The 16,335-nt window shown below is 49.9% G+C and overlaps 1 protein-coding gene across 1 annotated transcript in view; it reads right to left on the reverse strand.

The window, feature by feature from the left end:
* Positions 1-16,335, reverse strand: part of bmpr2b (bone morphogenetic protein receptor, type II b (serine/threonine kinase)) — a 254,725-nt gene that overhangs the window by 27,769 nt on the left and 210,621 nt on the right. The window contains exon 6 of the mRNA XM_085985397.1: positions 574-688. Within this exon, the coding sequence (XP_085841523.1) occupies positions 574-688 (115 nt within the window). The remainder of the gene's footprint in view (positions 1-573; positions 689-16,335) is intronic.

Raw genomic sequence — 16,335 nt, forward strand, 5'->3', positions numbered from 1 at the left:
ATGGCCAACTCCTGTTCCTATGTGCACGTGTGATCACAACTCTGGCCCTTTCTGCATGTGTGGTCACGACACTGGCCCCTTGTACACGTGTGATCAGGACACTAATCCCCTCATGCAAGTGCAGAGTCATTTTTTAAATACAGTGATTAAAAACTATTTACTGTTTAGCTTTAATTTCTCAAAATTACCAGGCGATTCCCCGAACCGCCCCCCCCACCCCGCCTTGGAAACTGGAACTTTAATAACAAAACTGGGCAGCTGGTCACTTCACTCCAGATCCTACATCGCTGGGGTCAGAGGGTCAGTGTTCCACTGGGGATTGGTAATTTATTGAAAAAAAGGTGGCGGTTTCAAATGAAGTCTCAATACCCAGAGTACATACTACTGTACATCATATTTCACAGCTCTCAAAGAAGGCAACTTCAAACTATGTCAGTAAGTTCAACTCGCACAAGCAAGACAACAAAAAACACAGCAAATCATGAAATGTCAACTCTTAATCACAGGCAGAGAGTTACTACAGGCAGTGTGCCAGTAAGAAGGGCAGGCTCTGTGGACCCTGCTGTTGCTCACCAGTTCGCAGTAGTTCTGTGTGAAGGTAGGCGAGACCCTTGGTGATGGAGTGTGCCAGCCGGCAGGAGCTAACCCAGTCATTGCTGTGCAGGCTCAGGTACTTGCACAATGAGCCCTACAGGACAAGGAAACACACACACACACATATTGAAATGAACAATAAAGGTTTGTGCAGTCAGTTGAATTTCTAGATCACATTTTTTGCCAAAAATTAGAAATAAAAACTTTTGTTTGCATGGTACCTCACTGAAACATTCCTAGTGCTTCACAAGATCAACAACTTTGTTATGTAGGCAAAGGTGGCAGTCATTGTATGGCAGCATGGTCCCACAAACAGCAAGGAGGTGAATGACTAGTTACTCTGCATTTAGTGATGTTGGTAGAGGGAAGAATGTTGGCCAGGACACCAGGAGAAGTCGCCTGCTCGTCTTCCAATAGTGGACAGGTAGAGAGGGGCTCGGCTTAACATCTCATCCGAAACACGGCATCTCTGACATTGTTGCACTTCCTCAGTACTGCACCGCTCCGGATTATGTGCTCAAGTCCCCCCCAGGGGGCCGACAAGCTCCGTCTTCGTGGAATAATGGTGCAACTTCAGCAGGACATGGGTTCTGTCTGTCACAACAATGAGCCCAGTCCACACCCCAGCCGAAGTCCAGAGGGTGTGGTTCTAGGCCCAATCTAGGAGTGACAGTCGGGTGCTGCTATATTGAAGTTGCCATCCTTCAGGTGAGATGGTAAACCATGGACCCCCTTCACCACCACCCCCCACCCCCTCCAAGATCCCATGGCACTATTTTGAAGGAGAGCAGAGTATTCTCCTGGTGTCCTGTCCTACATTCCACCCTCAATGAACGACAGCAAAAACATATTCACTTCATTCTTCATTCTATAGTTGCTGTGCATAAAATGGCTGCTCTGTTTGGCTGCATGACAGTCGCTGGATGTCAAAGTAACTCATCGTTAAGTGAGGAGTTTTGCGATGTTTCTGGGAGAGGTATGATGAGGAGCTACGGAAGGGCAAGTCTGTCTTTCTTATTCATTGTGTTGTAGGAACGGAGGTTCCTATCAAAAAGACTGAGTTCGACTCAGGCAATTAAAATAATGAACTTTAATGAAAAGAAACGAGTTTAAACTGGAAACTGCTAGAACACATCAATAACAGGTCTACTCTCCTTGAGGGCTCCACGAGGACTGATCCTCTGGTCAGAAGACTGACGTCATGACGTCATCACGTTCTTCCCGCCATTGGGGAATCACGTGACTAACGGCATGACGTCATCACGTTGAAACCACGCTGTAAAGGTAACTAGACATTGTACAGTCAAACAGTGTAATTAAAGGTACAGGCACAGACAGTAATTACATTGCTGTTAAAGGAATTATGTACAACCGCTCTGAGTCCTTTGGTGGCTCCGCCACATGCGCCCCCCCAGAATTGTCTTTAACAGAAAAAGTGAGGCGAGGAGGAGGCCTGACAAGCCTGTCCGATCGACTTCGTTACCCTGGTAGAAGAAGTTGACGACCGGTGGTCGAGTTGGCAGTCTGTTGTGGCTGAGCAGGTGCGGTGAGCGCGGTCGAGTTGGCAGGCGGCTTTGGTTGATCTGGTGCGGCGGCTGCGGGTGGTCGGCCACGTTTGGGTGGTTGAGCAACTACGACAGGGTGGTCCAGGTCCAGGTGAGCCGGCTTCAAGCGGTCCACCGAGATGTGATCCGGCTTCCCTCCGATGTCGACCGAAAAGGATTTGTCTCCTGGTTCGATGACACAGAAAGGACCAGTGTAAGGGGACTTGAGCGGATCCCGGTGAGCGTCGTGGCGGATGAAGACATACTCCGCATTCTTCAGTCCCGGTGGCACGTAGGAGTTCTGCAAACTGTGATTGGACGTAGGTAGCGGAGCGAAGCATCTGGCCGTTTCCTGGTGGCGAACGAGTTGCTGGGAGGCGGACCATGGCTCTGTGGGAGAAGGGAGGAAATCCCCTGGTACACGGAGCGGCTGGCCATAGACGAGTTCAGCTGAAGACGATTGTAGGTCATCTTTGGGCGCTGTACGAAGACCCAAAAGGACCCATGGGAGTCTGTCCACCCATCCTGCACCTTGAAGACTGGCCCGAAGAGAGGCTTTAAGCGACCTGTGGAATCGCTCACAAAGGCCGTTTGCATGTGGATAATAGGCGGTGGTGCGATGAAATTTGGTGCCGAGCCCTTGAGCCACAGCGTTCCAAAGCACCGAGGAAAATTGCGGCCCGCGGTCAGAAGAGATGTCCGCCGGTACCCCGAAACGGGCAACCCAACAGGAGATGAAAGCTCGAGTGACGTCTGCCGAAGTGGTGGAAACCAAAGGAATTGCCTCTGGCCACCTAGTGGTGCGGTCCACTATGGTGAGGAGATGAGTATAACCCTGAGAAGGCGGAAGCGGCCCCACGAGGTCCACATGCACGTGGTCGAAACGATGCTCTGGAACAGTGAATGCAGCCACTGGAGCCATGACATGACGCTGGACTTTGGCCTTCTGGCATACGACGCAGGTATTAGCCCAGTCATGGACATCGATGTGCATACCTTTCCAGACGAACTTAGCTGACATAAGCCGTTGCGAAGCCTTCAGCCCTGGGTGCGACAACCCGTGTATGGCATCAAAAACCTTCCGGCGCCATGCGACTGGCACGATAGGTCGCGGAAATCCCATGGAAACGTCGCAAAGGAGCGTGGCACCTGCGGCCTGGAAGATGACGTCGGTCGCTTGGAAGCTAGAGGGAACGGTTCTATATGATTGGACCTCCGAGTCCGAGGCCTGATCTGCAGCCATGAGGGCGTAGTCGATCCCCAGGTGCACCGCATGGACCGTCGCACGGGAGAGGCAATCTGCCACCAGGTTGTCCTTACCAGACACATGTTGAATGTCCGTGGTAAATTCGGAGATGAACGTCAAGTGACGTTGTTGACGAGTGGACCAGGGTTCGGCGGTCTTGGCCATGGCGAAAGTAAGGGGTTTGTGGTCGACAAAAGCCGTGAAGGGACGCCCCTCCAATAAAAACCGAAAATGGCGAATGGTGAGGAAAAGGGCCAGTAGCTCCCTATCGAAGGTGCTGTACTTTTTTTCATTCTTTCGTAGTTGACGGCTGAAAAATGCCAGCGGTTGCCACGTGCCGTTGGCCCACTGTTCTTGCACTGCACCGATGGCGTAGTCTGACGCGTCGGTGGTAAGGGCTATGGTAGCACCTGGAAGTGGGTGCGCCAGCATGGTTGCGTTGGCCAAAGCGTTCTTGGTGTCGCCAAACGCCTGGACCATCTCAGCTGTCCAGCTGATTGGATCTTTACTGGACCTGCCCTTGAGGGCCCCAAACAAAGGTTGTATGAGTTGAGCCGCCTTGGGGACAAAACGGTGGTAGAAGTTGACCATCCCCAGGAACTCCTGCAAGGCCTTGGCTGTCGACGGCCACGGGAAAGAGGTAACTGTAATGTATATACCTTTAAGGGGGGAACTACTTTTTACAGCTCATGTATACTGTAGTACCGGCAGTGACCACACCTGTATATAGCACTGAGTAGTAATCTGTACAGATCAGTTCCACTGTGAGCCACGTTGAGTAAACACCTGTTGTACCGTTTCTCCTGCAGTCTGTGTCTTATTATACACAGACACAACATTGGCGACAAGGCAAGTTCGAACCTACCTGCAACTCTGCATCACCTCCCGGGGATTCGTTCCTGGAGATCAGTGGATTGGAGGTCAAGGTCAGAGACTCGGGCGTCGACCACGGGCAACCACCCAGTCATCCAGCAGAGACTCGAGAATTGCGGGGGAGGCTGTCGAGAGCCAGGCTTGGCTTTCCAGTCGAGGTGGTCCAGCGAAACGGGCTGGCAACAGGTAGTGCGCAGACCCTTCCCGGACAGCGGCGGGTTAGAGCCCGACCGAGCAGCACAGCAAAGGGCCGAGCAGCGTCGACGGGGGAGAGAGAGGGCAGAGCGCACAGGGCGCAGCCGGTGTTCAGGGGCCGAGCAGCGTTGAAGAGAGGGAGAGACGCGCAGAAACCCGCGAGGTGCTGCCATTGCCATGAGGACCGCCGAGAGCGGCGTTGGCAGCAGCGCAGGAGAAGCGCGCGAAACCTACAGGGCGCCGCCATTGCCACGAGAACCGCCGGGAGCGGCGTTGGCAGCAGCAGGGGAGGAAGGAAAGCGCGGGAGACGCCATTTTAAGCCATTGGGAGACGCCATTTTAAACCACACCCAAAATGCCGAAGAGTGGCAGTATCACCGCATTTGACAATGAAGTCGAAGATTGGACTACATATGTCGAACGAATAGAAGTATACTGCAAGGCAAATGAGGTGTCAGATGACAAGAAAGCGTCGCTATTGTTAAATTTAATGGGTGCAAAGACGTATGGGTTATTACGAAATCTAGTAACCCCAACGAAGCCAATGGAAAAGAGTTTTGAAGACATAGTAACGATACTACAGGAACATTTAAACCCCACACCGCTGCTGATAGCAGAAAGATTCAAGTTTCACAAACGGAACCAGCATAAGGATGAAAGCAATGCTGATTATTTAACAGAACTGCGCAAACTATCGAAACACTGCCAGTTTGGAGCGGGGCTGGCAGATACCTTAAGGGACAAGTTTGTGTGTGGGCTTCAAACTGAAGGAACCTAGAAACGGCTTTTATCTGAAAAGCACCTTACGCTGGAAAAGGCTTTCAGCATTGCGGTATCATATGAAGCAGCAGCACAGGGCGCTGCAGAGATACAACAGAGACCGCAAGAATATGGCACAAACGAAATGTGATATGGAACAGAGAAGTGCTATCGCTGCGGCAGAACAACACATGACCAGAATGATTGCTGGTTCAAAGACAAAGTGTACAGACAGTGTGGAAAAGTAGGACACATAGCACGAGTCTGCAGGTCGGGAAAGAAAACCAGCAATAAGAAACCTACCAAAGGAAAGTACAAGAAGGTACATAAGATGACGGAGAATAGTTCAGACGAACAAAAGAGTGATAACGACTCCGAAAGCAGGGAACTGAGTTGTCTGAAACTACATACAGGAAACTTTGTGCTATCCGGAAGTTGAATGTCCGGCAACTTTGATCTAACGGCAGAAATCAGCAGCCGTTTTGGTTAGGTTTTTTTCTGCTTTTCACAGGCAGGCTCTGGAAAGCGTCTTTGTCTGTCGCTTAGCAACAGCTTCAGAGACGCTTCCAAGCTACTGGGCCGAGTGTTTACAAGCTGTTGCTGAGCAACAGTGTTTGTGGTCAGACACGGCAGGCTCTAGAAAGCGTCTCTGTATCTTAGCAACAGCTTCAGAGACGCTTCCAAGACACGGGCCGAGTGTTTACAAGCTGTTGCTGAGCAACAGTGTTTGTGGTCAGATACTGCGATGAAAAGCTCCTATCTGATAACATTGACGCTGGTCTATCCGGAGCTTTTAAAAAAACGGCAGTAGCTCGGTCCCATGGGTGCCGGATAGCACAAAGTTTCCTGTAATGTGATCACAACGGAGGATCACCGAACCATTTGGGTCACTCTCAAGATAGCAGGAGTCCAGGTAAAGATGGAATTGGACACAGGATCAGCCCTAACAGTCATAAACCGACGGGACTATGAGCGGCTATTCTCACACATACCCTTGAGAGACACAAAAATTATTTTGAAGACGTACACGGGGCAAAAAGTCTACCCCAAAGGAAAAATAAGGGTGACCGTTATATATAACAGTAAGGAAACACCAAAACTAGACCTGTATGTATTGCAAGATGGAGGACCACCATTACTGGGACGTGAATGGATCCGGAAAATACAACTGGATTGGCATTTCATACAGGCACTGACTGTGGCTGACAAAAAGGATGACGACGTCACACCTGGGCGACTGTCAAAGATCCTAACTGACGCGAAAGAAGTGTTCCAGCAAGGACTCGGAACACTAAAAGGCATGACAGCGACGATTAAAATTGAAGAAAACGGAAGCCCAACCATCGAAGCAGAGCTGGAGAGTCTGGAACGTTCAGGTGTACTGTCCAAGGTAGACTGGAGTGAGTGGGCTACACCCATCGTCCCTGTGATGAAAAAATCGTTGAGCAGCACGCCTGGGGAACCAAGGAAGGTTCGCATCTGTGGGGACTTTAAGGTAACAGTGAACCCGGTCCTTCACACCGTACAATATCCACTTCCGCGGATTGAAGATATTTTCGCCTCGCTATCTGGAGGGAAACGCTTCATTCACTAAGATTGATCTGGCCCAGGCGTATCTGCAAATGGAGGTAGAAAAAGCATCAAAAAAATACCTCACAATCAACACCCATAAAGGTCTCTACCAATACAACCGGCTGGTATTCGGGGTAGCATCAGCTCCGGCTATTTGGCAGAGGGCAATGGAACAAGTCCTGCAAGGGATCCCAGGGACCCAGTGTTATTTGGACGACATCCTGGTCACGGGCAAAAATGACAGTGATCACCTTGCCAACCTGGAGCAGGTGCTCACTAGATTGCAGGAATATGGGCTCCGAGCTAACCGCCCCAAATTCGAGTTTTTTAGAAAACAGATCTCGTATTGTGGCCACGTTATCGATAAAGAGGGGTTACATAAGTCCCCAGAGAAGATTGAGGCAGTAGTCAAGGCTCCAGCACCGGAAAATGTGTCACAACTGAGGTTGTTCCTCGGGCTGGTAAACTACTACCATAAGTTCTTGCCAAATTTGTCTACAATACTACACCCACCGAACACCCTACTGCAAACTGGGGTGCCATGGAAGTGGAGTGACGAATGTAGACGAGCTTTCCAGAAGAGCAAAACACTAATCACATCGAAAGAGGTATTGGCCCATTACAACCCAGCATTACCAATTCAGTTGGCATGTGATGCGTCACCCTACGGCATTGGAGCGGTGCTGTCGCACAAATTCTCGGACGGCTCAGAGAGGCCAATAGCCTTTGCGTCACGATCACTAACCTCAGCCGAGCGTAACTACGCCCAGATTGACAGGGAGGCCCTCAGCCTAGTGTGGGGAGTGAAAAAGTTCAATCACTATCTGCACGGGCAGAAATTCACCTTGCTGACTGATCACCAGCCTCTTGTCTCCATTTTTAATCCGAAGAAGGGCGTTCCGGTGATGACTGCGCAACGACTACAAAGATGGTCACTTTTTCTCGGGGCGCACCACTATGAGATTGAATATAAGGGCACGAAACAGCATGGAAATGCAGATGGGCTATCACGCCTGCCACTGCTTACTGCGGAGGAAGCACCAGCAGTGAATCCTGTCGAAATATTCCATTCGACTATAGTTGAATACCTACCAGTAACTAACGCTCGTATAGAAAAGGAAACCCGAAATGACCCGACACGGTCTCGGGTATATGATTTGACGGTGAAGGGATGGCCAGCACATGGCGACTCACTGTTGCTAGCATTCTCGACAAGGAGCGAACAGCTGTCAGTGTGCCGGGGGACCTTGATGTGTGGATCCCGAGTGGTAATTCCACCCAAGTTAAGGGATAGAGTGCTCAATGAGCTTCATGAGGGTCATCTGGGAGGGGTAAAAATGAAAAGCCTAGCCAGGGCTTATGTGTGGTGGCCGGGAATCGATAAACAAATCGAGGACCTGACCAAGAGCTGCTCAGGATGCCAGAAAGTCCAAAATGCACCACCACAGGCCCCTCTACACCCATGGGAGTGGCCCTCATCTCCATGGCAACGGGTGCATATTGATTTTGCTGGTCTATTCATGGACTCAATGTTTTTAATAGCCGTGGATGCGCACTCGAAATGGCCTGAGGTCATCAAAATGTCCTCCACCACCACGGAGAAAACTATTGCAGTCCTACGGACCATTTTTGCCAGGAATGGCTTGCCAGAACAGATTTGCTCCGACAACGGACCACAGTTTGTGTCCGAAGAGTTCCGGAGGTTCTTGAAAAAGAATCGGGTAAGGCATTACACATCCGTCCTGTATCATCCAGCCACAAATGGATTGGCCGAGAGGTTCGTACAAACCTTTAAGAAGGCAATAAAGGCTATGTACAATGACAACATTCCGCTGCAACACAAGGTGGACAATTTCCTGTTCGCCTACCGGAATGCGACACATGCAGTCACCAACCAGGCCCCAGCCATGATGTTCTTTAACCGAAGGTTAAGATCTCGCCTGGATTTGCTCAGACCAAACGTACGAAGAGCTGTTGAGAGTAAGCAATTCCAGCACATCCATGAGAAGCCAACAAGGAGCTTCAATGTAGGGCAACCAGTCTTGGCCCGCGACTACCGAACAGAAAAATGGCAGCCAGGAACGATATGCACACGGCAGGGCCCACTAATGTATACAGTGGACGTTGGGGAGAGCATCGTGAGACGCCATGCTGACCAGATCCTAGAGTCACAGGAACAAGTCAACCCCATGCCTCGCCCATACGTACCTGGTGATGAACCCAACGTACAGGTCGCATCTACCCCAGAAACAGTAGCATCGGAAGCTGATGAACCAACCGACGACAGGGGGCCAGATTCGCCTCCGCACCAAGAGCAAGACACTCGGGAAAGGCGCTATCCAGAAAGGATCAGGAAGCCTCCCCAAAGACTGAATATATAAATAGACTATTTTCAGCTAATGTTGCATGTTAAAAGTGTTAATTGTAATTAGTTCGATATTTAATTGTTAAATGAGTGTTATGGTACTGTTAATCTAAAAGGGGAGGAATTGTAATGTATATACCTTTAAGGGGGGAACTACTTTTTACAGCTCATGTATACTGTAGTACCGGCAGAGACCACACCTGTATATAGCACTGAGTAGTAATCTGTACAGATCAGTTCCACTGTGAGCCACGTTGAGTAAACACCTGTTGTACCGTTTCTCCTGCAGTCTGTGTCTTCCTCAACCTTCGTCGACAAAGGGACGGCGCCGTCCGATGTTATGCGATGTCCCAGGAAGTAGACCTGTTGCAGGCCGAACTGGCACTTGGCCGGGTTGATGATTAAACCGTGTTGGCTGAGGCGCGTAAAGAGGGAACGCAAATGGGAGATGTGCTCCTCCTTGCTGGCACTGACGATGAGAATGTCGTCATGGTAGACGAAGATGAAACGCAGGTCTCGAAGAAAGGAGTCCATTAAACGCTGGAACGCCTGTGCTGCATTCTTTAAGCCAAACAGCATCCGCAGGAACTCAAAGAGGCCAAAAGGGATGATGACTGCGGTTTTCGGGATGTCTTGTGGGTGCACTGGAACCTGGTGATATCCACGGACGAGGTCGACTTTAGAGAAAATAGAATTTCCCGCCAAATGGGCCGAGAAATCCTGGATATGCGGGATCGGGTACCGATCCGGAGTGGTGGCATCGTTGAGGCGTCAGTAGTCACCGCATGGCCACCAGCCACCGCCTGGTTTCGGCACAATGTGGAGAGGCGAGGACCAGGGACTCTTGGATCGCCGAACGATCCCGAGCCGCTCCATCGTGTCGAACTCCGCCTTCGCAGCTGCGAGCTTGCCGGGTTCGAGCCTTCTAGCCCGCGCATAAACCGGGGAGCCAGTAGTGGTGATGTGATGTTCAACACCATGTTTCGTCGCCGAAGAGGAGAAGGTGGGCCTTGTCAGCTCCGGAAACTCCCCGAGGAGCCGCGTGAAGTCATCTGGAGGAAGGAAAGCACAGGCAATGGAGCGCGCCACGGAGGTACCGTGGTAGCACGGAATCGAGTGGAAGGTGGCCGCGTTGATCAGCTGGCGGTGCCGGACATCGACTAGTAGGCTGTTGGCACACAGAAAATCCGCCCCAGGATAGCCTGTGAGACTGTGGCCGTGACAAATTCCCAAAAGAAGCGCTGACCGCTGAAACAGACTTCGACCCGCCGCTTTCGGAACGTTCGAATTGCTGCGCCATTAGCCGCTACGAGGGAAAAACCGAGGTTCCCAGTCTGCGTGTCGAGCTTCGACGCAGGTAGAATGCTACACTGCGCCCCGGTGTCACAAAGAAAACGGCGGCCCGAGAAGGAATCGGTGATATAGAGGAGTTTCCCCGTAGAACCGACGGCCTTCGCCACCACGGAACGCCCGTTAGACTTGGTCATCCGTCGCCAGGGACGCCGCCTGCACTTTCTTGGTTTTTTTGGGGGTGAAAAACTGCAGGGGGAACGGCATCATCGTGTTTTCGCGCCAAAATGGGTGTGGTAGGAGCACCAGCCCGCTGTAGGAGAAGCCAGAACCGCGCCTGTGGGGGATGGGCGCCTCGTGGCCACGCAGCACTGCTGGGTAACCGTGAAAATCTTATCGGCTTCAGCCGCAAGCTTGGCGCAGTCTGTAATGTCGGATCTGGCCAGGGCAGCCTGAACCTGTTCAGGCAGTTGATAGAGGAAAAGCTCCCGGAAGAGGAAACATTCCGGTTCAGCACCCAAAAGCGTGAGCATTTGGCTCATGAGCTCGGACGGTTTGGAGTCCCCGAGGCCGGGCAGCATGATGAGCCGGTGAGCGCGCTCCGACTTTGATAGCCCGAAAACCTGAAGCAACCGCGCCTTAATTGCATCATACTTGCTGTCAGTAGGAGGACTACCGAGGAGGCTGATGATCCGTGATGCAGTTGCGCTGTCGAGGGCGAAGACCACGTAATAATAACGGGTCTGATCCGCGATGATGTTCCTAATGGCAAATTGGGCTTCAGCCTGGATAAACCAGGCGTATGGTTGTTGCTCCCAGAACTGTGGCAGTTTCAGCGTGACGGCGTTCGTGTCCATGTCGAATCTTCCACGAAAATCATTCGTAGAAGTCGGGGTCACCAATGTAGGAACGGAGGTTCCTATCAAAAAGACTGAGTTCGACTCAGGCAATTAAAATAATGAACTTTAATTAAACGAAACGAGTTTAAACTGGAAACTGCTAGAACACATCAATAACAGGTCTACTCTCGAGGGCTCCACGAGGACTGATCCTCTGGTCAGAAGACTGACGTCATCACGTTCTTCCCGCCATTGGGGCATCACGTGACTAACGGCATGACGTCATCACGTTGAAACCTCGCTGTAAAGGTAACTAGACATTGTACAGTCAAACAGTGTAATTAAAGGTACAGGCAATGACAGTAACTACATTGCTGTTAAAGGAATTATGTACAACCGCTCTGAGTCCTTTGGTGGCTCCGCCACAGTGTAACCTATTCTATGCAGTAAACAAGCATGCTTTACACTTGCTTCAGCATTGGTAGGAATGTTTTTGCTGAAATCCGAGTCACAAATATCATCCTGACACCATACTGATCAAAGGTGCCAGCATCACACATCCCTGCATGAAGCCACTCAATTCTTTGAGCCATGAATGACGTCACTATTTTGTATTCCAGACTTCAAAAAATTATTTCAAGTCAAGGGGGAAGCGCGTTTTATCCAAAGCACTGCCCCCTTTTTACAGATGTACAGATTACAAATACTCAGACTCTGTTGAATTCTTAACGGTCGTCAATTTGCTTTAAGGGCACGGATACTTTGAAGTCTGGCTCCACAAGAAGCAGTGGGGCCTGTGACTTCAGACCAACCTGAATTCTGGCTCTTTAGCTGCCCGAGCCCAGGAAGCCACAAGCTGGGACGACAGGTTTGAAGAGAATGTACTCGCCACCCCAGACCTTCCTTTCTGCCTGCTAGTTTGGAGGGCTGTAATCTGGGGCTCCGCATAGTTTTCCCCATCTGAAAATGTTACTACTTGGACAGCCCCCCCGTGGCTGAATTGCCTGGAGTAGAAATCAGCCACACAGATCAGAAGCCCCCAGTCGGTGCCAGGTTAGCTGATCTCAGTTGGGGTTGGGACAGGGACAATTGGCCTCAGTACCTATGTCTAAGGGAAGGGAAAAATCGGCCCACTCCTGATCCATTTAGTGAGAATGGGATTGTGTTTGTCTGTTGTGCCCGCTGTGGTTAAATAGCCAGCTGGTGCTTTGGCTAAGTTCACAAATGAAGGTCACTTTAAACAAGGTACTGGAGGGTTACCGATGCCTGTGAAACGGTACCCCAAATGAGGCAGTTACACGGAGTTAAAATAAATGAATCAGGTCTTGGGACTGAGTTCCATGACCCATAAAATGCTCCTCACTGTAAATTCTGCATGCCCCACTTTGAGACTGAACTGCCCGTCCCATCGAATTTTCCCCCACTCATATTTTCTCCTGTAGGTGTCGACTCCTTACTGATGCACTGCAGCACCTCGGCACCACATATGAGCCGAGATCAGGAGTGTCACAGCCGAACCCCGATCCGGTCCTCACCCGGGGTCTGCACCAAGCACATTCCAGCAGCAATAACTGGATCGGATCAGGAAGTCTGGCTCATTTTCCCCGCCCTACCTGGGACACTGAGCCTCACTGTAGTTTCCCAACAGCCATGCCGGGAACAGCCTCGAGAAGATGGGCAATAAGTAAAAGAATCTATGGTGCATGAAGAAATCTAGACAGTAATCAGTCCAGGTGAACAAAATACATGTACTGGGCTGTGACAATTACATGGACTCTTGTCTCTACCCCTCTCAGCGGAGGATATCCTAAACAATTAACAGTTTCGTCAATGCATCTTGCTGGTCTGAGCTTGTTACATACACCACAGGTCCTCACATCTTTATGTATTATATTTCATGCTTTTTTCCGATGTTCATAGATTCAATTGCATCGATTGGCACTTTTAATGCAGTACCATTAAGTGTCCTGCAAGGGGCGCTGTTGATTTATGTATGTTAATAAAAACGGTGCGAGTTGCTCCACCAATAGGCACTCAATAGTACTGCAGACCAATTATTCCCTCTCCCCCTGAATGCCTGCATATAGCAACACCACTATTCCTGGCCAGAGTGAGATAATTGGGTAATTCCCCCGTCAATCACGCCTGGAGACTGCACTGCTGTAAGTGACTGAGATTGATTTTACGCACATATGTAACTATCCTCCACTCACTGCATTTTGCTGGAGAAATCGCCCTGCTTTTATTAGGTGTTGCTGTGGTTTCGGTTAGGAGTACTTTTTGTTGAAGTTCATAGTGACTTTTTAAAAATAGACTCTGTAGACTGCTGTAGTGCGCTGTTTAAGCAGACTCTATTTGCTAGGTAAATAGACTTTGCTGTACAATAGACTGCTGGGAGTCCTGTCTAAGTCCCGCCCCATCTCCAACTCACTGGCTGACACAGTGGTGTCAATAGACACTCTGCCCCAGAAGGCACTAACTCCTTGCTGGAGTCTGGGCAGGGGGAGTTATCACTGCCTCATCAAGTCCTAACCCGATTCCAGCATGCTCTTTTCAGCAGACGTCGCTGGACGACAAGCTGGTTTTTCCCTCCCTCTGATCCAGGGAAGTCACAGGCAAACAATGATTGAAGTTAATGCACGGGAAATACATCAGCCCGTTTTGTCAGTATTAAAGTTTTTCCCCCTTCTGGTACTCGAGTTGGCTATTGCACTGTGAGGAAATCACCTGACATCTATAAGCAGATTATTTCCAGCAGAGATCCGTGGATAAAAATCGGGATTGGGATGAACTCTGGCTGAGTTTTCCTCTACCTAACCCAGGTTAGGGAACGATAAAAGTGAGAGATGTTAGTGCTGGTCCATTTCAGGCACCCAGTGTCAACATCCAGCACTCGCAAATATAGCAACAAATTAGATGCAGAGTAAAGCTTCTTATATGCATCCCACCCTGGCAGTTTAAGAATTTGAATTTGGTTTTAAAAATCTGGAAATCAAAAGCTGGTATGAGTAAAAGCGACCATGAAACTATCGGATTGTCGTGAAAACCCAACTGGTTCACTAATGTCCTTTAGAGAGGGAAACCTGCCGTCCTTACCCGGTCTGGCCTATATGTGTTTACACCAACATGGTTGACTCTTAAACTGCCCTCTGTAGTGTCCGAGCAAGCGACTCAATTGAATCAAACTTTCTCAGGGCAACTAGAGTTGGTCAATAAATGCCAGCAATGCCCTGTTGCCAGTTTTAAGTTCTGACTGATTTGCAAATTGATGTCAATAAACAGCCACACAGCATAGATGCCTAGATCGAAGGAGGTGGCTGAATACGGGAGCTGGGTGTCGTCAGCATCAATATGGAAGCTAGCCCCGTGCCAGAGATGATGTTGCCGAGGGTCAGCGTGTAGATGAAGAATAGGGAGGGGGCCCCAGAATGAAATTCCCGAGGTGACCAAGTGAGGTTGAGATGAGAAATCATTGCAGGAGATAGAGGGTGGCCACTTTGGGCAATGTAGGAAAGGAACTCAAGGGTGATGCCATGGAGAAGAAAATGGTGGAGCAGTGAAGCACACTGTGGGGTTGTTGAAGGGAACAGGGAACAGAAGTATATGCTGTGAGTGGGAACGGAATTGAAGGAATTTCAACAAGAAGTAATGACAGAGGTGAACATGGAGCTGAAGCTGACAACACAGGCCAGGACTTGAGAGGAAAGGGAGGATAAAGATGGGACTGTAGTTGAGGAGGATGGAGGGGTTTAGGCTGAGATTTCGCAGGAGTGTGCTGTTGGTAGGTTTAAAGGGTGACAGAACAGAGCTGAGGACAATGTCAGCAAGCACTGGGTTAAGAGATAGATCTGTGCTCAGGAGTTGGTTTAGGATGGGGTTAGGGCACAGGAGTTACAAGATGAGGGCTGGCGTAAGGTAAGAACTATACGGATCCGGGGTGGGGAAGGAGGAGAAGAATGCTCAGGCAGTCGAGCAGATAGTCTCAAAGATAGTCTGTTTCATCCCAACAGCTGGGGTTGGATTTGAGCGATGAAAAGCCAGTGTATCGCCCACTCCATCAACCAGTTCCCTTTATTAGTTATCCCTTGCTATCTTCTCCGCATTGGGCTGGCTGTTACGTGCCTACAGGGTCAGCACTTGTCCTTATGTGGATGCCATGGTTGTCTGATCAACTACTGCTCAACCTCAGGAAAGAGTGAGCAGGCTGGGGCTCTTTTCCCCAAGAGTAAACCTGATAGAGATCTTTAAAATTATGAAGGGATTCGATGGGGTGGATGTGGAGAAACAGTTCCACATGTGAGTGAGTTCAGAACAAGGGGGCATGAAAATAAGACAATCACTAACAGATCAAAAAAAAACGTGGAACTCGCTGCCATATGGAGTGATTGAAGCAGACAGCAGTGATTAATTTAAGGGGAGGCTTGAAGCCAACATGAGGGAGGCCCGTGTGGTGTTGAAATACTGGTAGAGACAAGTTGTGCAAAATGGTCCGTTTCTCTGATGTAAAGCTGTATATCTAACAATCCATTTTGAGTGCCATCACCAGGCTTATGTAACATGCGACTAAAAAATAAACTATAGGAACAACAACACCTTTAACCAGTAAGCTGCTGATATGCTATTCATCACCTCAAACTACTCCCACTGCTGCCACTACTATTGCCAGACCTATACCCACCAGTACTGTACCCCAGTGTTATACAGTGGCAGACCTGTACCCACCAGTACTGTACCCCAGTGTTATACAGTGGCAGACCTGTACCCACCAGTACTGTACCCCAGTGCTATACAGTGGCAGACCTGTACCCACCAGTACTGTACCCCAGTGTTATACAGTGGCAGACCTGTACCCACCAGTACTGTACCCCAGTGTTATACAGTGACAGACCTGTACCCACCAGTACTGTACCCCAGTGTTATACAGTGACAGACCTGTACCCACCAGTACTGTACCCCAGTGTTATACAGTGGCAGACCTGTACCCACCAGTACTGTACCCCAGTGTTATACAGTGACAGACCTGTACCCACCAGTACTGTACCCCAGTGTTATACAGTG

The sequence above is a fragment of the Somniosus microcephalus genome, chromosome 4 (genome assembly GCF_052327205.1).
Source record: "Somniosus microcephalus isolate GS21.2 chromosome 4, FLI_Smic_1.0, whole genome shotgun sequence".
Taxonomy (NCBI): Eukaryota; Metazoa; Chordata; class Chondrichthyes; order Squaliformes; family Somniosidae; genus Somniosus; species Somniosus microcephalus.